Here is a 21,483-nt window from a genome sequence, read left to right as displayed (position 1 = left end):
GGCGGGTCCTAATCCTGTAGGACTGGTGTCCTTATGAGAAGGAGATGAGACCAGGGATGCGCGGAGAGGATGACACGTGAGGACACTGGGCGGAGACAGCTGTCTGCATGCCAAGGAGGGAGGCCCCAGAAGAACCAGCCCTGTGGCACCCCCATCTCGGACTTCAGCCTCCAGAATTGTGAGATGATAAATGTCTATTGTTCAAGCCGCCCTGGCGGCGGTGTTTGTTACAGCGCCCGAGCTGACAGACAGGGGTCTGAGGAGCCGGGGCATCTGAGACACGCTAGGCTGTGGGGAACAAGGGACAGGCATCCTGGCACCTTCATCCTCCTATCTAGGGCAGAGGAGGAGCCAGGGAGGGGTTGGTCGCAGGGCCCCGGGGGCCACCTGCCCTCTCTAGGCCTCAGGAGAGATGGGGGGTGGTGTGGAAGTTGCGGGGCAGAGGGCTGTGTGTCCTATGGAGATGGGTCTGGCCCAGGGCTTGGCCACAGCTGGAAATGCAAGATGCACAGAGGGGACCCAGTGTGATGCCAAGACCAGCTCTGGGGAGCAGTTTTGAGACATTTAAAATGCTAGCAGGTGCTAAAAATATCTCCTGAGGAGGGGACCCTGGGAAGCTCCACTATTCACAGGGAAAGCAATCTCACCAGTCAGTGCCCCGATGCTGGTTTCTGTGACCACCCCGCAGCCAAACGACCAGGGATCGCGAGTCCAGAACCCGCAGGAGGAGCCCCGCCGACACCGGCTCTCCTCCAGGGGCTCCGGCTGCCGGGAATCCTCTGCCAGCCCTGGACCGGCCTCACTGACAGGGACGCCCACCCGGCTGCACGCGGGCACCTGGGTTAAAGCTCCGCTGCTGTCTTGCTGTCCCTGGCTTTGAACAGGGGCTTGTGTCTTCACGTTGCAGATGCCCTGTCCGCGGCTGAACCCTGGCCCCAGGCCCTGCCCTCCAGGGAGACCCCCACCGGGACCCGCCGCCGGCCCTCAAAGAGCAGCGGTAAAGAGGAACAGCAAACAGACGACTTTAATAGACTGGGGCTCACCGTGCAGGTGTGGGCGGCGGGGCGGGCGCCGGCCGGGGGGCGGGACAGCGCGGGCAGCGGCCCACCCGGCCCTGGCGCCCTCGGCGCGCTCTCCGGGGAGCGGACGAGGAGGAGCGTGGCGCCCGAGGTTGCAACACGCGTTTATTGCAGGGAGGCGCGGGGCGCGGGTTCACCAGGCGAAGAGCGGGCGGCTGTCCTCCTTGGAGAGCTCGCACAGGCAGTTGAGCAGCAGCAGCGAGTCGCCCAGAAACTTGGGGGGCACGACGTCGATGACCAGCTTCCGCAGGGCGGCCGGGCTGCTGTGCAGCGGGTTGGCACGCAGGTCCGGCCGCTGCTTCAGAATGCCGTAGGTGTTGATGAGGAACTCGCTGAACACGGGGTGCACGTCGCGGTTGTAGCCCAGTCTCTCCAGGCGCGCCGTCAGCGTAAGGTAGCGGTGCGTGAGCTCCCGCAGCTTCTTCTCGTCCACCGAGCCGTCCAGGGACTTGATGGAGGTCTGCGGGCACAGGCGCGAGTGGGCGGCGGGCCGGCGAGACGAGGAGGCCAGGCGGAGGCCCGGGCTGAGATCCCCGCGCCCTCCCAGCACAGCTGTGTCGGTGGGGACACTGAGGCCCAGAGGCAAGCCCCCACCCGGGGCCAGCTCCCGGTTTCCCTCCCGCGCACAGGGACCGCCAGGAGAGCAGGGAGCTCCACCCCCCGGAGCCCAGAAAAGGTGCCTTGCCAGCCGGGCGGAGCGTCACAGTGCTCCCCGCCCCGAGCCACTCCTGAGGCTGTCCCAGACTACGAAAGACGGAACGGAGCCAAGGGGCTCGTGGGGTAGCAGCTCATCCATTCCCCACTCAGATACCACTCAGCCTTGCCCAGGCCTACAGCTGTGTGGACACTACAGCGGACTGGTGGCCAGGGGACCTTGGGGAAAGGGGGGGCAGGGAGCTGGGCAACAAGGGGCCCCAGGCAAGGATGGGACCCTGGGCTGGGAGGGTCCTAGGGCAAGTCTGGGACCAGGCCAGGGGAAGGCCCCCAGCCGGGGAGGCGTACCTGTTTGATCTTCTCAGGGATGTTGGACACAGTGAAGCCGTAGAGCCGGGTCACCCCTGGGAAGACATAGGCCAGGATGCGCCGGTCCAGCTGGAAGGCAATCTCCCCGACAATGCGACCATCCTTCTCGGTGCCAGTGAAGCTCTGGATCTCTGGGGGGCAGGGTTGGGTGGGGCTGGTGAGACGGGCAGCCAGTATCTGGGAGGGTAGGAGGGTCAAGGGGTTCAGAGTGTCCAGGGCTGTGCTCCTCCTGCCTGTGCTCCAGGGTCCATCTCAGGGAGAGGGCTGACCCAGTTGTTGCCACTGTGGGTCTGAGGTGAAGCCTGGGGACCCCAACAAGGCCTTCCTGCAAGGCCCAGTGGTGACCTGAGGGGGCGCCCTTCTCCCTGTTCACCACTGCTCCCTGGCAGCCCCTATCCCAGGCCCTGCCTCAGTTCCCTGAGATGGACGTTTCACAGCCCAGGGTTGGTTTCTGGTCCCCTTTTCACCACCAAGTCTGCTCAGCACCTGGTCTAGAGTGACCCCTCTCAGAGCTCTCAGCCCCATGACCAGGTGAACTCGGAATGGCTATGCATGTCCCCATCTGAGGGTAGAGTCCAACTCAAGAACACATATGTAGCACGTGTGGGTCCAGTCTGCATAGCTATATGAAACAGTGAGACGCTCTGTCTCAGCAGCCTGTGTGTATTGCAGGCTGGTCTAATGCTTATTTCATAATAAGATGAGAGTTGCTGGGTTTGTGGGAGATTCTAATTATTTCCCCAATATCACCCCAGCACATCAACCACTGTCCCCTCCACAACTGCTTCCAAATTGCCCCTCCCCACGGCAGCCTCTGATGTCAGCACGTCTTCTACCCGACAGCCATGATCCCACCACTACCCTTCAAAACTACTGTGCTCTCTGAAGATCTTGCTGACGACTGTTAGCACCAGGTGCACCTGACTTTGAGGGACTATGGAGTGAGGAAGGGCCCGCTTCACGGCACCTGGAGCGCCCTCTGTGACCAGGATGCACTCTGCGGGGAGAGCAGGCACTCGGCACAGGCTCCCATGCTTCCCGAACTTGCTCTTCCCCACAGGAGACACTTAATAACAGGCCCATTTCTAAAGCTTTTTCTAAAGCCCTGCAACTTTCTAACCTGACAGTGATCCAAACCCCTCCCAAGAGTGTTGGATGGTGAAGCCCCACAGGGTCTGTCCAACAGGCAGGTAGGGCACAGATGGGCTGGGTGCTCTGCCATGGAGACCTGGCCCCCAGGTCCTGTTACCCACAGATACCTGTGCCTGCCAAGGGCTCAGGACCCCCACCACATACAGAGGTTGGTCTGACTCCCCACCCTGCTGGAGGGCTCAGCGGCCCGGGGAGTCACTGGGCTGCTCCAAGACCTCCACAAGGACTTTATGCGGCTGTGTGCACTGGACTGCAGGACCAACCGTGCCTGTGACTGAGGGCAGCTGCTCTCCGTGTCTCAGCCCCACCCTGGGACTGCCCACATAGCCACCCATCCCAGAGCCCTGGCTAGTCACTCTGGGCAGGAACAGGATGGCAGTCAACACATGCTTATCAAGGCCAGGCGTCGTTAGCTCCTCCTCCTCTGTGGGCACTGGGACAGGCGAGGGGGCCCGTGTCCTCCTGCTCCCTCAGCCACGCCAATGCATGTGCTGAGTAGGGAAGATGAGGTTTAGCCCGGTCCAGGTCTGTCACAGCTGAGACTCTGTGGCCAAATCCAAGGTCATAAGGTTTATGTCTATGTTTTCTTCCAACAGTTTTATGGTTTTAGCTCTTTTAGTTCTTTTAAAAATCTTTGATGCATTTTGAGTTAATTTTCCTATGTGATATGAAGTCCAGCTTCAGCTGTTTGCATGTGGAGATCCACTTTCCTGGCACCATTTGTTGAAAAGACTCTTCTCTCTCCATTGAATTGTCTTGGGACCCTTGCCAGACATCAGACTTGGGAATGCATGGGTTTATCTCTGACTCTTGATTCTATTTCATGGACTTGTATGCCTATCCTTACACCAGTACCACGCTGCTGATTACTCTACCTTTAGAGTAAATTTTGAAATTGGGAAGTGTGAGTCCTCCGATTTTATTCTCCTTTTTCAAGACTGTTTTGCTTATTCTGAGTCCCATGCATCTCCATCCAAATTTTAGGATCAGTATGTCAATTTCTACCAAGAAATCAGGTGGGACTTTGATAGGGATTGCATTGGAATTTGTAGATTAATTTGGGGAGGTTTGCCATCTTGATAAGATTAGGTCTTTCAAGCCATGACCAGAAGACTTATTACATTTATTTAGGTCTTCTTTCATTTCTTTCAATGTTTTGTAGTTTTCAGTGTTGTTGTTTAGTCGCTGTCATGTCCAACTCTTTGTGACTCTGTAGACGATAGCCCACCGGGCTCCTCTGTCCATGGGATTTCCCAGGCAAGAATACTGGAGAGGGTTGCCATTTCCTTCTCCAGGGAATCTTCCCGACACAGGGATCAAACCCATGTCTTTTACATTGGCAGGCAGGTTCTTTACCGCTGAACCACCTGGGAAGCCCTAGTTTCCAGTGCATTCTTTCCAAAATCACTTGGCAACACTGCAGAAGCTACCCAGGAATTATAACTGAGAACCAGATACACTACACAGAAGCATGTTAGGGAAAACAGGGCCTATAGAGGAGCAGAAAACAATCTCCCCCTTCTGTAGTAATACATTTATTTCATCAGGAGTCAGTCCCTCTTCCTGCCTCCCCTCCTCTAAAGTATAAATTAGGTGGAAGGAACGAGCAACCTTTAGATCTGAGAGGATCTAGAAAGCATTTCTAGTCCAACCTGGGTCCTTGAAGATCTGACCGAAAAGCTATTCCTCAAAGAAAAAAGTCAGTAAGATTGATAAATCCCTAGCCAGATTACAGAAAAAGAGGAAGATAAAAATTACCACTATCAGAAATGAAAGATGATATCACCATAGATTTTACAGATAGAACCATATGTGTATGTCTGTGTCTGTGTGTGTCTCTGTGTGTTTATTAAAAGGAATTGGCTCACGCAATTATGAAAACTGACACATCCCAAGATCTGCGATGGTGAGTCAGCAAGCTGGAGGCTCAGAAGAGCTGAGGATGTAGTCCCAGTCTGAGTTCAAGGTCTGAGAAACAAGGGAACCTATGGTGTGGCTCCAATTTAAAGGACTGGAGGCTTGAGACCCAAGAAGAGCTGAGATTTCAGTTGCAACCCAAAGGCAGTCAGGCAGGAAGAATTTTCTCTTATTTGGGAGAGAGTCAGCCTTTTTACCCTACTCAGGCCTTCAACTGATTGTATGAGGCCTACCCACATTCAGGAGGCCCGTCTGCTTTATTCAGTCTATTGACTTAAATATTAAACTCATCTAAAAACATTCTCATAGACATACCCTGAATAATGTTTGACCAAATATCTGGGCACCTAATGGCCCAGTCAAGTTGACCATCATGGGATAAATATACAAAATCAATTGTGGTATTATATATATATATTAGAAAGAAATATAATCAGAAATGCATATTGATAAAAAGGACTATTCATTATAGCATCAAAAACATGAAATACTAAAGGGTAAATTCAACAAAAATGTGCAAGATCTGCACATAGAAGCTATAAAATATTACTGAAAGGTATTTTTAAAGAACTAAAAAAATGGAGAGATATACAGGCATATCTTGGACATATTGCTGGTTTCAGTTCCAGACCACCACAATAAAGCAAATACCACATGAAAGCAAGTCGTGTAATTTAAAAAAAAAAAAAATGGATAACCAAAAAAGAAAAAAAGACGGCAAGTCACGTGAATTGTTCAGTTTCTCAGTGCACATGAAAGTTAGGTTTACACTGCAGTGTAGTCTATAATGTGCAATAACATTATGTCTAAAAAAATGTACATGCCTTAACTTTTAAATACTTTATTGCTAAAAAATGTTAACCATCCTCTAAGCCTTCAGTGAGACATAACCTTTTTGCTGGTGGAGGGTCCTGCCTCAGTGTTGACAGATTCTGACTGGTCAGACAGTGGTTGATGAAAGTTGGGGTTTGTGTGGCAATTTCTTTAAAAAGGTAACAATGATGTTTGCCATATTGATTGACTCTTCTTTTCAGGAATAATTTCTCTGTAGCATGAAATGCTATTTCAGAGCATTTTACCCACAATAGAACTTCTTTCAAAATTAAAGTTAACCCTCTCAAACCCTACCACTGCTTTCTCAACTAAGTTTGCGTACTGTTCTAAATCTTTGTTGTCGTTTCAGCATCTTCACCAGGAGTAGATTCCACCTCAAGAAACCACTTTCTTAGCTCACACATAGGAAGCAACTCCTCCTGTGTGAAAGCTTTATCTGCAACTGCAGCAGCTCAGTCACATCTCCGGCTCCTCTTCTAATGACAATTCTCATGCTGTTCCCACCACATCTGCAGCTACACCCTCCAGTGCAGTCTTGAATCCCTTCAAGTCATCCATGAGGGCTGGAATCAACTTCTTCCAGACTCCTGTTAATGTCCATATTCTGACCTCTTCCCGTGAATCATGAATGATCTCAGTGGCATCTAGAATGGTGAATCTTTTCCAGAAAGTTTCAGAGCCCTCAGAGGAACCACTATCTATGGCAGCTATGGCCTTATGAAATGTGTGCTGTGCTGTGCTGTGGTCAATGGCTTAGTCGTGTCCCGCTCTTTGTGACCCCATGGACTGTTGCCTGCAAGGCTCCTCTGTCATGGAATTCTCCAGGCAAGAATGCTGGAGTGGGTTGCCATGCCCCCCTCCAGGGCATCTTCCCAACCCAGGGATGGAACCCAGGTATCCCACATTGCAGGCAGATTCTTTACCATCTGAGCCACCAGGGAAGCCCCTATGAAGTATATTTCTTCAGTAATAAGACTTGAAAGTCAAATTTGCTCCTTGATACATGGGCAGAATGGATGTGCCTTAGCAGCATGTAAACAACTTTAATCTCCTTGTCCATCTGCATCAGAGACCTTGGGTGACTAGGTGCATCATCGATGAGCAGGAATATTTTGAAAGGTATCTTTTTCCTGAGCAGTAGGTCTCAATAGTGGGCTTAAAATATTCAGTGAACCATTTTGCAAATAGATATGCTGTCATCCAAGCTTTGTTGTCCATTTACAGAACACACGCAGAGTAGATGTAGCATAATTCTTTTAGATGATAAATGAGCACTGGCTTCAACTTCAAGTCACCAGCTGCATTAGCCCCTAAAAAGAGAATCCACCTGTCCTTTGAAGCTTTGAAGCCAGGCCCTTACTTCTACTCTCTGGCTATAAAGTTCTAGATAGAATCTTCTTCCAACAGAAAGCTGTTTCCTCTACATTGAAAATCTGTCCTTTAGTGCAGCCACCTTCATGAATTATCTGAGCTGGATCTTCTGGACAACTTGCTGCAGCTTCTATACCAGCCCTTGATGCTTCGCTTTGCATTTTGATGTTATAAAATGGCTTCTCTCCTTAAACCTCATGAACCAACCTCTGCTGGCTTCAAACTTCTCTTCTGCAGTTTCTGTAGCTCTCTCAGCCTTCACAGAGCTGAAGAGGATTGGGGTCTTGCTCTGGAGGAGGCTTTGCCTTAAGTGAATGGCATGGCTGGTTTGATCTTCTACCCAGACCACTAAAACTTTCTTTATATCTGCAATGAAGCTGTTGTGCTTCCTTATCATTTGCTCACTGTAGCACTTTTTATTTCCTTCAAGAACTTTCCTTCGCGTTCACAGCTTGACTGCCTGGCACAACAGGCCCGGCTTTCAACCCACCTTGGCTTTCGACATGCCTTCCTCACTGAGCTTAATCATTTCTACGTTTTGATTTAAAGTGAGAGATGTGTAACTCTTCCTATCACTTGAACACTTAGAGGCCACTGGAGGGTTATTAACTGACCTAATTTCAATACTGTTGTGTTTCAGAGACAAGGGAGGCCCCAGCAGAGGGAGAGGGGTGGAGGAGGGCTGGTCAGTGGAACAGTCAGAACACCCACAACACTTACGCATTAAGTTTTCTGTCTTGCATGGGCGTAGTCCTTGGTGTCCCAAAGCAATTACAATAGTAACATGAAAGACCACTGAACAAAGATCACCACAACAAAGATGATAATTTTGCAGAAGTAGATGTTTTTCTGGAATTCCCTTGCTTTTTCTATGATCCAATAGATGTTGGCAATTTGATCTCTGGTTTCTCTGCCTTTTCTAAATCCAGCTTGTACCTCTAGAAGTCCATGGTTCACATACTGCTGAAGCCTAGCTTGAGGGATTTTGAGCATAGCAAATAGAAGGGAAAAATTGAAAGCAGTGACAGATTTTCTTTTCTAGGGCTCCAAAATCACTGCAGACACTGACTGCAGCCATAAAACAAAAAGAAGCTTACTCCTTGGAAGAAAAGCTATGACAAACCTAGACAGCATATTAAAAAGCAGAGATATCACTTTGTCAACAAAGGTCCATATGATCAAAGTTATGGTTTTTCCAGTATTCATGTATGGATGTGAGAGTTGAACCATAAAGAAGGCTGAAAGCCCAAGAATTGATGCTTTTGAACTGTGGTGCTGGAGAAGACTCTTGAGAGTCCCTTGGATGGCAAAGAGATCAAACCAGTCAATCCTAAAGGAAATCAACCCTGAGTATTCATTGGAAGGACTGATGTTGACACTGAAGCTCCAAAACCCTGGTAACCTGATGCACGGAGCTGACTCATTGGAAAAGACATTGATGCAGGGAAAGATTGAAGGCAAAAGGAAAAGGGGGCAGTATGAGGTGGTTAGATAGCATCACCAACACAATGGACAAGAATTTAAGCAAACTCCTGGAGATATTTCTCCCAGCAATCTTGATTCCAGTTTGTGATTTATCCTGCCCAGCATTTCATATGATGTACTCTGCATGTAGAACCAGACATGGAACAACGGACTGGTTCCAAATAGGAAAAGGAGTACGTCCAGGCTGTATATTGTCACCCTGCTTATTTAACTCATATGCAGAGTACATCATGTGAAATGCTGGGCTGGATGAAGCAAAAGCTGGAATCAAGATTGCCGGGAGAAATATCAATAACCTCACATATGCAAATGATACCACCTTTATGGCAAAAAGCAAAGAGGAACTGAAGAGCCTCTTGATGAAAGTGAAAGAGGAGAGTGAAAAACCTGGCTTAAAATTCAACATTCAAAACACGAACATCATGGCATTCAGTCCCATCACTTTACGGCAAATAGACTGGACACAATGGAAACAATGGAAAGATTGTTTTCCAAACAAATGGAGAGACTTTGTTTTCTTGGGCTCCAAAATCACTGCAGATGGTGACTGCAGCCATGGAATTAAAAGACACTTGCTCCTTGGAAGAAAAGCTATGACCAACCTAGACAGCATATTAAAAAGAAGAGAAATTACTTTGCTGACAAAGATCCGTCTAGTCAAAGCTATGGTTTTTCCAGTAGTCATGTATGGATGTGAGAGCTGGACCATAAAGAAAGCTGAGCACTGAAAAATTAATGCTTTTGAACTGTGGTGTTGGAGAAGATTCTTGAGCATCCCTTGGACTGCAAGGAGATCAAACCATTCAATCTTAAAGGAAATCAGTCCTGAATATTCATTGGAAGGACTGATGCTGAAGCTGAAGCCCCACTTAATGAGAAATAACTTGGCCACTTGATGAGAAGAACTGACTCATTTGAAAAAAGACCCTGATGCTGGGAAAGACTGAAGGCAGGAGAAGGGGATGACAGAGGATGAGATAGTTGGATGGCATTACTGACTCAATTGACATGGGTTTAAGCAAGCTCCAGGAATTGGCGATGGACAGGGAAGCCTGGTGTACTGCAGTCCATGGGTCCCAAAGAGTTGGACATGACTGAGCAACTGAGCTGAACTGAACTCTGCATATAAGTTAAATAAGCAGGGTGACAATATACAGCCTTGACATAGTCCTTTCCCAATTTTGAACCAGTCAGTTGTTCCACGTCCAGTTCTAGCTGTTGCTTCTTGTCCTGCATACAGGTTTCTCAGGAGACAGGTAAGGTGGTCTGGTATTCCCATCTCCACAGTTTACTTTCCAGAATTTTCCACAGTTTATTGTGATCCACATAGTCAAAGGCTTTAGTGTAGTCAATGAAGCAGAATTGCAGCCTTGTCATGGCAAAGAGGCATGCATAACTTAATGAAGCTATGAGCCATGCCTTGCAGGGCCACCCAAGATGGGTGGGTCATAGTGAAAAGTTCTGACAGAATGTAGTCCACTGGAGGAGGGAAGGACACCCCCTCCCCCTTCATGGATCATATCTGCAAAACATGTACCAAAAAAGTCTGGTATCCAGAATACACAACTCAGTCATAAGAAGATAAACTACTCACTTATTTAAATGGTCAAAAGATGTGTACAGACAGGGCCTCAGACCCCAGGAGCATGGGCACACTCTCCTCCTGCTGCTGCTGGCTGGATGCAGAAGCTGGGCCCTGACCACCCTCCCCAGCGGCCAACCCCCAACTCCTGCCTGCTCCTCACCCTCCTCACCATTCAGGTAGTAGCTCCTCCTGGTTCGGTCCCCGGAGGGCAGGCTGCTCTCTGAGAAGCACACCTTTTTGGGCCGGCCCACATCCCGGGTCTCCAGCAGGGTCTTCTCCACCAGTGGGTCCTGCAAGGGGCTCAGAAGTGGGGACAGCTTTCGGTCGGAGCCTCGGGGGACACGCAGTTCCGGGGAGCTGAGGAAAGCCTTGAAGGGCACCTGTGAGGAAGTCACACAGCCCGGGGAGGCATCATCCTCGCTGGAGACGGGGGCGTGTGAGCACAGCAGGTCTTCCAGGGAGGACCCCTGCAGCTGGGAGGGTGCATCAGGGCCACTGGCGAACCTTCCAAAGTCTGGAACTGGGGCAGGGAGGGAGGAAGAAGCTGTGAGGCGGAGGCTCCTGGAGCACCCGCATCTTGCAGAGACCCTGCTCCCAGCTCTGACACCTGTCCCCACTTCCCATCTGGAGGAGGCGATGGATCCCAGGACACCAGCAGCTCCAGGTCCAGAGGCACAGCACGCGTGTGGCCTCCAGCACAATGTGTCCACACACTGTGACAGTGACTTATATGTGCGTCTTAAATTTTACATAAATGGTATCATCCAGCACCTTTTATTATGAAACTTCTTTTTTTGAGATTTATCCATGATGAGTGTGTCATTGGGTAGCTCTATGGTTCACTTAACCATCTCCTGGCACACGTGCATACATGGGCACACATCTGCACATACATGCACACACACACATGGATTTTTTTCATCCACCCACCCTGATACACATGGCACTGTTGCCAGTATTCCTTGTAAAAGCAGAGCGGTGATCAGCATCCCTCATGTGTGTCCCCTGCCAGACATATGGTCCAGGAACTGTCAGGAAGTCACAGCGGTGAGGCAGCAAGGGCCCCCGGTGCTTGTTCTTCCTCTAGCTCAGCCCCAGGAGCCTGGTCCCCTTTGCTCAGGACTCACATATTCCCAGGGGAGGTGGGCCATCCCAGCCATGGGCAGGGGCCGGGAAAACTCTACTCATGGGCTTCGGGAAGAGCCGTATTTGTGACCTAATTTTAAAGGGATTGTTGTGTGGTCAGGAGTGTTTGCACTTCACTTTTAGTTTCTATTTAGTGAATTGAAATTCCCTTCTGTTATTCCCAAGCCTTAATAAAGGTGTATTAAACATGAAACAATTTTTTTAATCCTCAGTCAAAACCTTCAAGCCACATTATAATAAAACTATGAATGAATCAGAGTCAATAGAAAACCCCATCTCCTCAAAATTAAAAGCATTCTCAGGACTTCCTCAGTGGTCCAGTGGTTAAGAACTCACCTTGCAATGCAAGGGTTGTGGGTTCAATCCCTAGTCAGCGAACTAAGATCCCACATACTGCAGAACAACTCAGTCCACCCCACAACTAGAAAGCCCAAGTGCCACAACTAAGACCAAAAAATATATACATATTAAAAAAAAAATTATCTTCAGTAATGATCAGATCAAGGAGAAAATAAAAATAGGAAAAATGATTATTGAGAAATAATGAAAATCAGAACACTAGGTATATTGACATCAATACATTTAAAACTGTATCTAAAGTGAAATTAGCAACTTAAATCCTTTAATTACTTCTAAAACATCATCAAAAAATTAAACATTCATATAGGAATGAACTCTTGAAGAAAGCAAAAGTTAGAGAATAATAAAAATGGCAGCAGAAATAAACTTGAAACAGTTCTACAAAAAGTCCAATAAGATAGTGAAACTGTGGAAAGCTACTTTAGAGAAACAGAAAACAAAAGAATAAAATTGAAAATGAGAAAAGCCAGATAAGAATGACCAGGAAGATAATGTTTAAATTTATAAAAGATAATATCCAATTAAATATTAATTGAAAACTTTAATAAAGGAGAGATCATTTGGGAAGCTATTTTCAATGACTCAATAAGAAGTAGAAAACCTGCACAGATGAATAAGCAAAAAAGAAAAACCTAGAAGTTATAGAATTATGGGCAAAGGGCTGAAGGCCTGGGTGGTTGGTGGATGAGTTCTTTCACGTCCCCAAACAATTCACAACCCCTGCATCATATGAATGAGGCTAGAACACTGAAAAAATTAAACAATGCTTGATTATTAAGCTTATAAATTGTCACAACTCTGATATCAAATCCCTGAAAAGACAACCCACAGAAAGAAAACCGCAGCCCAGATTCACATAGGAATCAGAGAAAACAGAGTCCAGAGATCCTGAGTGAAGCCCCAGCCAAACAGATGCCACAGCAAACAGCTCAGGCCTAGAACCAGGAGTCTCTTAACAATACAGCGGAACAAGACCCCACAGGCCAGTGGGGACGCAGCCGAACCCACTTCGGCCACTACAGAAGTGAGGTCATAAAATCTTAACAAAATGAGCCCTTCTTCAATTTTGTTGTTGTTGCTCTTTAAAAATAAGGACTAGAAGGCTTTTCCCCAGCACCCAGTCTACACCCCCACCCCCGATACCTGGACAGACAAGGCTGTCCACTGCCGACCACCCACCAGAAGGATGAGCGGGGAGCCTGTCAAGGCCAAAAGTCCTGGGATTCCTGAGGAAGAAAGACAGAAACGAGCGTATGAGCTGCCGTTGTTGTTCAGTTGCTAAGATGTGTCCAACTCTTTGCGACCCCATGGGCTGTAGCCCACCAGGCTCCTCTGTCCGTGGGAATTCTCCAGGCAAGAATATTGGAGTGGGTTGCCATTCCCTTCTCCAGGGGATCTTCCTGAACCAGGGATTGGGCCCTTGTCTCCAGCTTGGCAGGTGGATTCTTTACCACTGAGCCACCAGAGAAGCCCATCTGAGCTGCCAACCCCATTTTAAAGTCTGTAAACAGCAGCTACAGAACTCAGAAAACATGGGAGAAAGAACTGGAAAACTTAGCAGAACAAAATAGCTCAGGGAGGGAGGGGATAGTGAATTCCCTGGTGGTCTAGTGGTTAGGGCTCCACGCTCTCACTGCCCAGGGCCTGGGTTCAACCCCTGGTCGGGGAACTAAGAACCAGCATGCCTGGTGGCCAAAAGTAAAAATAAAAATATAAAGTAAGCAAAATATGATAAGGGGCCTGGATATAGGCAAATATTTACAAATCAACAGATTTTTAAAACACAGCAACACAGATAACTGAAAACACAGTGGAAAAAGAAATCCCATCCATGATTGTTATAAGTAACATAAAGTGCTCCAGGAATAAACCAATTAATGTGAAAGATTTATGTGAGAAATGGCTAAAGAGACTTAAAGAAACAGAGTCAGAGCAGCTTAATAGAGCTGCAGGGGATGCTATCACCCTCTGGGCAAATATAAGAAAAAGAGATGTGAAAATAATTACCCTGCCTTCCGAGCCAGTGATTCTACCTTTAGGGAAACATACCGTAAGAAAATAATTCTGAATATAAAATGCTTTTGCTGTGGTATTTACTTCAGGGTTGGAGAAGGAAATGACAACCCACTCCAGTATTCTTGCCTGGAAAATTCCATGGAGAGAGGAGCCTGGCAGGTTAGGCTCCAAGGGGTCACAAGAGTCAGACGCAACTGAGCAACTAACACTAACTTCAGGGTAAGAGAAAAGAACTGTCATTTCAAACATAAGGAGAGTTCATTAAATTCCAGTTCATCTGATTCTGGAATATTACACAGCTATTTAGAATGTATTTATAACAATACAAAAGCAGCTGTATCGTGATGGTAAAGGCAAGGGGCAGAGAGAACACTCAGAAACTACTTAAAATCTCTGGACACTCCACGCAGGACAAGGAGTCCAGGCAACAATGGACGCTTCGAGACGCCAGGGGCTCAGGCACCAGGGTGATCTGAAGGAAACTGGCCTGGGAGGGGAGGGCCCGGGACGTCCAAGGCCCCCCACCCGACCCTGTCCCTCAGAACACGTGGCCCCAGAAGATGCTGGAGGGGCCTGGCTCCCTCCCACGGTGACACCAGCTATGGGAAAGGTGCAGGTGGAGAGGCCGCAGCCCTTTGGAGAGGGTCCCAGGGTCCATGTCAGCACTTCAGCTGCACGTGGCCTTTGACCCAAGGATTCCCGGACAGCCCCCCGTCAGCAGGCCACAGGGGTACCTGTGAAGCCCCCGTGGCTGCTGGGAGATGGAGGAGCACTCCTGTCATGGGGACCAGACTTATGGACTGGTGGTGAACCCACAGGGAACAATGAGCAAGCCCTCTAGGAGATGGCCGATGGTCAAGGACGGAAGATGGACGGCTGGGGAGTCACTGTAGAATGGCTCCACCCTGGCCACATAAACTGAGGATCCTGGGATACACATGCAAACAGCCACCAAAACTTCAGAAAGAAGCCAGAGTCGACGTGGACAGCGGCTGCTGCTGGGAGTGGGGCCAGGAGCCTGCAGTAGTCACGCTCACCCCAAGTGATCTTGCTTAGTGAGAACAACACATTTTTAAAGCTCATCCTGTGCAACTTCCCTGTGGCCTGGTGGTAAAGAATCCAAGTGCCAATGCAGGAACACGAGTTCCATCCCTGGTCCAGAAAGATCCCACACGCTGCAGAGCAACTGCGCCCATGCACCACAGCTACTGAAGCCTATGCTCTAGAGCCCAAGAGTCGCTGAGCCCATGCACCCAGACCCTGTGCCCCACAACAACAAAAGTCACTGCAGTGAGAAGCCTGCAGCCAAAACAAATAAATAAATAAACCACATCCGGTTTCTAAAGCAAACCCTGAGCCGCTGCTGTGTGCAGTTCCCATCCGTCTGAAACCTCAAGCTCCGCTGCGGAGCTCCTGCCGATTCTCCAAGTCCAGCCCCAAGCCAAGGTTGCACTCTGGGGACAGAGGTGGCTCTGAGGATGGCGGGGGCCCATCAGCCCACACCCTGCAACAGGGGCTCCAAGGCCTTTCTTTGGAAGGCTCGAGGCCTCGGGCTGGCCAGGGGCTGGGGCTCCTCCTAAGACTCGCATCCAGGAGGATCTGAGCTTGCCCATGGGTGGGATGTTGGCCATGCCCCAGAGACAGCCTGACTGTACCCTGACGGGGAATAGCGCAGCCTGAGCAAGGGCCTGCACCTCACCTGAAGCCCACTTTCCAGCCTGGCCAGTCCGCCGATCACACAGACAGCTCTGTGCCCTGAGGGTTCAGTTCAGACACTCAGTCCTGTCCAGCTCCTTGCGACCCCATGGACTGCAGCATGCCAGGCCTCCCTGTCCATCACCAACTCCCAGAGTTTACTCAAACTCATGTCCATTGAGTCAGTGATGCCATCCAACTATCTCATCCTTTGTCATCCCCTTCTTCTCCCACCTTCAATCTTTCCCAGCATCAAGGTCTTTTCAAATGAGTCAGTTCTTCACATTAGGTGGCCAAAGTATTGGAGCTTCAGCTTTAGCATCAGTCCTTCCAATGAATATTCAGGACTGATTTCCTTTAGGATGGACTGGTTGGATCTCCTTGCAGTCCAAGGGACTCTCAAGGGTCTTCTCCAACACCATAGTTCAAAAGCATCAATTCTTTGGCACTCAGCTTTCTTTATAGTCCAACTCTCACATCCATACATGATTACTGAAAAAACCGTAGCTTTGACTAGATGGACCTTTGGTGGCAAAGTAATGCCTCTGCTTTTTAATATGCTATCTAGGTTGGTCATAGGTTTCTTCCAAGAAGTAAGCGTCTTTTAATTTCATGGCTGCAATCACCATCTGCAGTGATTTTGGAGCCCCAAAAAATAAAATCTGCCACTTTTGCACTGTTTCCCCACCTATTTGCCATGAAGTGATGGGACCAGATGCCATGATCTTAGTTTTCTGAATGCTGAGTTCTAAGCCAACTTTTTCACTCTCCTGTTTCACTTTCATCAAGAGGCTCTTTAGTTCTTCTTCACTTTCTGCCATAAGGGTAGTGTCATCTCCATATCTGAGGTTTTTGATATTTCTCCCAGCAATCTTGATTCCAGCTTGTGCTTCAGCAAAGCTCAATTCTTAGGACAAAGGGCCACAGAGCAGACCGAAGCACGTGATTGTTGGCAGTGGTCACCGCGCAGACAAGGCCTTGGGGACAAGTGCCTCAGGCAGCCACTGCCTAGCAGGCATTCCTCGTAGGCTGAGGTGGCGGCACAGACCCTCTGCAGGGCGTCATGTCAGGAACACAGCACTGAGAGACAGGGACCCCTCTACCCACGGTCACCCGGGGACATTGTGTGTCTTGGCCACGGGCAGAGCTGAGGACAGGGCCCCAGGCTCCTCCAGCTGCTCCCCCTTCTACCCGCCATACCGCGCCCCCCGCCCCCATGAGGACCCTGCTTGTCTGAGCTCCCTCCTCAAGGCCCACCCTGAGGCTGAAGGTGTGGAGATGCCATGAGGGACCTTCGCACACCAGGACATGCTTGCTCACAGGGTCTGCTTGCTCAGGGCAGGAGGTGACCACACCCAACAGTCAGGAGGTGATCACATCCAGAGCGGGTCCCAGAGCAGCCGAGCATCCCACTGGGAACCAGCAGTAGCTCTGAAAGAAGCTTCAACAGAGGAAAACATCTCACTCCAGGTGAACAACTTATCCTGAGAAGACAGCTGGTCTGCGGGTGCGGGCATTGCCAGGGGTGGGCATGGGCAATGCCAGGGCGAGGGCTGGGGTGCGGACTCCACCTGCTCTGCTGGGCAGTGAGTGATCATCGCCTCCAGGAACACGGAGCTCACCTGGTCACAGGGCCCATGGTCCATATCCCAGCCACTCAGACCAAGGTCACATCGCCAACTACACCCTAAGTCACACTTCCCACATACAAAAACTTTCAAGCAGAGCCAACTACCTTCATAGAAAGTGTCTCGGCCTCTGATGGGGCTCCCACGGGGCGAGCTGGGTGACCGCTCCACGCTTACTTCCTGTCTGTGACCCACAGGTCTCTCTCCTAGGCAGGGTCCTTCCCTCTTCGGGCACAGCCGTCGGCCAGTATGTGGGCACAGCTGCCCTGGCCGAGGGCTGGGCATGCCCGGCTGGCCAGCCCCCAGGAGAGCAGAGTCACACGCGGCCTGGCCCCACCGTCCCCTGGGCTGGCCTCAGTGGACCTGCTTTAAGCCTCTGTGGCAGCACCTCGGCGGCCACCATGGACGGAGCCCCACTAGCCCAAGCGGGTCACCCACCTGCCCACCCACCTCCCAGCCCCGGCTCACCTGTGCTCCCCGGGGAGCAGGCCTCGGGGTAGGCGGGCACCTTGGGGAAGAGGAAGTCACGGCCCCCGCGCCCACAGCTCTCCTGGCAGCTCTCGCTCAGCAGCCGCTTCAGCATCTGGTTCTCCTTCATGAGACGCACCTGCTTCTTGAGGTCGGCGTTCTCGCTCATGAGCCTGTTCATCAGCTCGCTGCCCTCAGCCATGGCCAGTCCTGTCACGTGTGGGCCCGCGGCCCCATGGAGATGGAAAATCAGAGCCCACGGGTGCTCCAGAAACGCCAGGAGCCCCGAGTTCCACGGCCTTCCGCAGCCTTGTGATGTCGCCCTTAAAGCGGCAGCGTCTCGGCCACGGTGAGCAGAGAGGGGGGGACAGGAGATGGGGATGGAGCGCCTCACGGGGTGGGCTTCAGCACAGGCCCGAGGCCGAGGCTGGAATGTTCCAGCAGGTTCCAGGAACAGCCAGAAATATGGGCTATAGGAGTATCCACAGGCCTGGGGGAGGGGAGCTCTGCCTTCATTGAGTGACTCAAGGAACCCCCTTCCCCTGCCCCCCACCCCTCAACTGCAGGTCACCTACAGGGTCCTGGAGGCAGGCAGGCCGGGCCGGAGCTGGGGCTGTCTGACCTGCAGACGTGGATGACGTACCCCCAGAATGCACGCCTGAGGAAGAGGAGGCCGTGGGCACAAGGGAGACAGGCCTGGGAGTGCCCGTCAACGGCCCCCACAGCCCATGGAGCTCTGGCGGGCTCTCGGGGGCTGACGGTCAGAGGCCACCTGCTGACTGCACTCCCCTGGTCCTCAGGGTCCTGGCAGTCCGTCCGCATCCCCACACTGAATGCCAGCACTGAGCATCTGGGACACTGGCCAGTATCGGACCTGAGGACCCCCGGCCAGGGCACAGGGCCGTCTGGACAACCCCACGCAGAGTCCTGCCCAGGTTCCAGTCCTCAAGCAGTGTGACCTCCGTGAGCCCCGCCCCCAACTATCTACCTGGGAAGTACACCAAGTCAGTAGTTTCCTGGCACCACGGGCAGCAGACAAGCCTGCTCCTCCTGAGGACATGAGCCCCAACAGGAGCATCGAGTCCTCTCTCCCCTCCTGCTGACGTCTAGGGCTCCCCCTGGCAGCGAGGGCTGGGGTGGGGTGGGAGGACCCTCCAGCAGAACACACCTTCAACTCCCCCCAGACTAATAACTTAGTGCAAGGTCACCGCAGGAAGACAGAGCCCTGGGTGGGGCTTGCGGAGAAATGATACTAAATCCCAACTGTCCCTCTCACATCCTGAGACAGAGCAGATGGGACAATGGAAACATGGACGGCGCCCATTGAAGAAGGCTGGAGGCAGTGCCCTATCAGACTCGAGAATTAGGCAGGGGGGCATGAGTAGCTCCACTCTGCTGGCCCTCCCCTCACATTTAAAATGCCATTTTCTTTCCCACCCCAAGAAAACCCTCTCAGCCATGGACCTGGGGACATCCTGCCAGTTTCCTGGTCATGATGCAGTTCCCGTCTAACACATCACATTCAGCTTGCTAATATTTTAAGTATTTTCTATATTCATGAGGGAAATTGATCTATATCTCCTTTTTTTGTGATGTCCTGTTTACTATCAAGGTCGTATTGATCTTATACAGTGAGTTGCAAAGGGTTCCCTCCTCTCTTTTCTGTATGCTGTGTTAGATTGCTATTTCTCTCTTAAATGTTTGATAAATTCACCAGCAAAACCACGAGAGCCTAGAGTTTTCTTCTGGGAAAGTTTCTGATGTAATTTTTCAACTATCAATACAGTCACTTAATGTTTCCACTTCTTCTCATTCCCATCTAGACAACAGTTGTGGCTTCTGAGGAAGCTGTCCAGATCATTTGTGGACAGTGTGTTCCACAGTGTATTCCACATCTACGTGGTGGAATACAGGCATCACACAGTTCATATTTCCTTGCTACCCTCTCTGAAGCCTCACACCTCTGAGCACAAATAGGTACAGCCAAGGCAGAAAAGCCAAATGTAAAAGTCCAGCAACAGTGCCAGTGGGTTTTGCAGGAGCACGTACAGCAAGCAGAGTGGTGGGACCAATGTGAGCCAGGGAGAAGGGCGCAGGCTGACTTCCGCAGGATCTGTACTGATGTACCATTTGTAGTCCCAATACAGGTTCTTAACTTGGTCAGACTAGAGGCCTGTTAACTTTTCTCAAAGCATCACCTCTTGGTTTCATTGATCTTGCATGTGTTCTGCAGCATCTGACATCTACTCTTCTGTCCCGTATTCCCTTCCTTCTACTTACTTTGGTTTTAAGATTCTTAAGGTGGAAGCCTAATTTTCAGCACTAATACGTAAGCCTGTAAATATTTCTCTAAACACTGCGTTAGTGACAACCCACAAATTTTGACGTTATGTTTTTATTTTTGTTCAGTTTGAAATACTTTCTAATTCCCCTTGTGCTTTTATATTTATTCCAGATGATTTATTTTTTATGTCTTTATTTTTGGCTGTGCTGGGTCTTTGATGCTACACAAGAGCTCTCCAGTTGGGGGCTACTCTCTTCACTGCAGTGTGTGGGTTTCTCACTGAGGTGGCTTCTCTAGAGCACCGGCTCTGGGTGCACAGGCTTCAGGAGTTGTGGCACTCGAGCTTAGTTGCCCAGTAGCATATGGGATCTTCCCGGACCGGGGATCAAACCCATGTCCCCTGTATTACAAGGTGGATTCTTAACCACTGAACCACTAGAAAAGCCTGACTATAGATGATTTAGAAGTATATTTGTTTCATTTTCATATATTTGGGATTTTCTAAGACTTTTTATTACTGATTTCTAACTTAACTCCACAGCAGTCACAGTACACTCTTTACAGTTTCAATCCTTTTGATTTTCTTGACACTTGTCTCCTGACCCAGTACATGGCCTATCTTAGTGAATTAGCACCAGAAAGAATGCTATGTTATATAAATGCAGCTACTCAAGCTGGTTGGAGGTTTCGTCTACAGTTGCTGAGACAAGTACCGCAATCTCCGACTTTTATCCTGTATTTGTCTAATTGTCTCTGTAGTCCCACCAGTTTTTGCTTCATGTGTGTTGAAGCTCTATTATTAGGTGCATATAAGATTGCTAAGCCTTCTTGTTGAATTGACATTTTTATCATTAGTAAATGTCTCTGATACTATTCCTTTTCCTGAAATCTACTAATATAGCACTTTTTCTTATTTGTGATTTCATTACACATTTTTCCTGAACTTTCACCTTTATCCTGTATCTTTATACTAAAAACTTCTTATGGAGACTTCCCGAGACTGGTGGTTCAGTGGTTAAGAGTCCACCTTGCAATGCAGTGGACATGGGTTCAATCCCGGTTAGCGAACTACGATCTCACATGCCACAGAGCAACTAAGCCCACACACTACAAACTAGAGAGCCCATGTGCTGCAAGTATTGAGCCTGCCAGCAGCAACAAAGATCCCGCATGCTACAACTAAGACCCGATGAAGCCAAATAAATAAATCTTACCAAAAAAAAAAAAAATAGAAATTCTAGTGGACAACATAGATGTGTCATGCTTTTCATCCAACATGACAATCCCTGCCTTTTAACCAGAATGCTTAGCCCTTTACAGTTAGTACAATTATTTGAATTGGTGATGTATGTCTTACTAGTGTTTTGGGGCTGCCATAACAAAACACCACAGACTGGGTGACTTAAACAACAGAAATTAATTTTCTCAGGGTTCTGGAAG

The 21,483-nt window shown here is 49.7% G+C and overlaps 1 protein-coding gene across 2 annotated transcripts; it reads right to left on the bottom strand.

Moving 5' to 3' along the window:
* Positions 1-1,212: 1,212 nt before the first annotated feature.
* SPATC1L (spermatogenesis and centriole associated 1 like) lies at positions 1,213-17,961 on the bottom strand. 2 transcript variants are annotated; one of them, XM_061167974.1, is made up of 4 exons: positions 17,760-17,961; positions 10,616-10,966; positions 2,082-2,233; positions 1,213-1,539 (listed from the first exon to the last, which is right to left on the bottom strand). In XM_061167974.1, exons 1-4 carry the CDS (start codon positions 17,959-17,961, stop codon positions 1,213-1,215), a joined length of 1,032 nt encoding a protein of 343 aa, XP_061023957.1. The 2 variants fall into 2 exon arrangements, with proteins under 2 accessions (XP_061023957.1, XP_061023958.1); XM_061167975.1 differs by having other exon boundaries at positions 10,616-10,960.
* Positions 17,962-21,483: the final 3,522 nt, after the last annotated feature.

Source organism: Dama dama, chromosome 19, assembly GCF_033118175.1.
Source record: "Dama dama isolate Ldn47 chromosome 19, ASM3311817v1, whole genome shotgun sequence".
Taxonomy (NCBI): Eukaryota; Metazoa; Chordata; class Mammalia; order Artiodactyla; family Cervidae; genus Dama; species Dama dama.
The sequence above is the reverse complement of the archived record's forward strand: the minus strand, read 5'-3'. Positions and strand labels throughout refer to the sequence as shown.

Bases quoted from the DNA above. Each gene is read 5' to 3' on its own strand.
- SPATC1L (XM_061167974.1), bottom strand. From the start codon at position 17,961: ATGGCTGAGGGCAGCGAGCTGATGAACAGGCTCATGAGCGAGAACGCC. The intron at 10,967-17,759 runs GTGAGCCGGGGC...TCCCTGCCCCAG, and splicing joins CTGCTCCCCGGGGAGCACAG to TTCCAGACTTTGGAAGGTTC. The intron at 2,234-10,615 runs GTGAGGAGGGTG...CCTGCCCCCCAG, and splicing joins GAGGAGCTACTACCTGAATG to AGATCCAGAGCTTCACTGGC.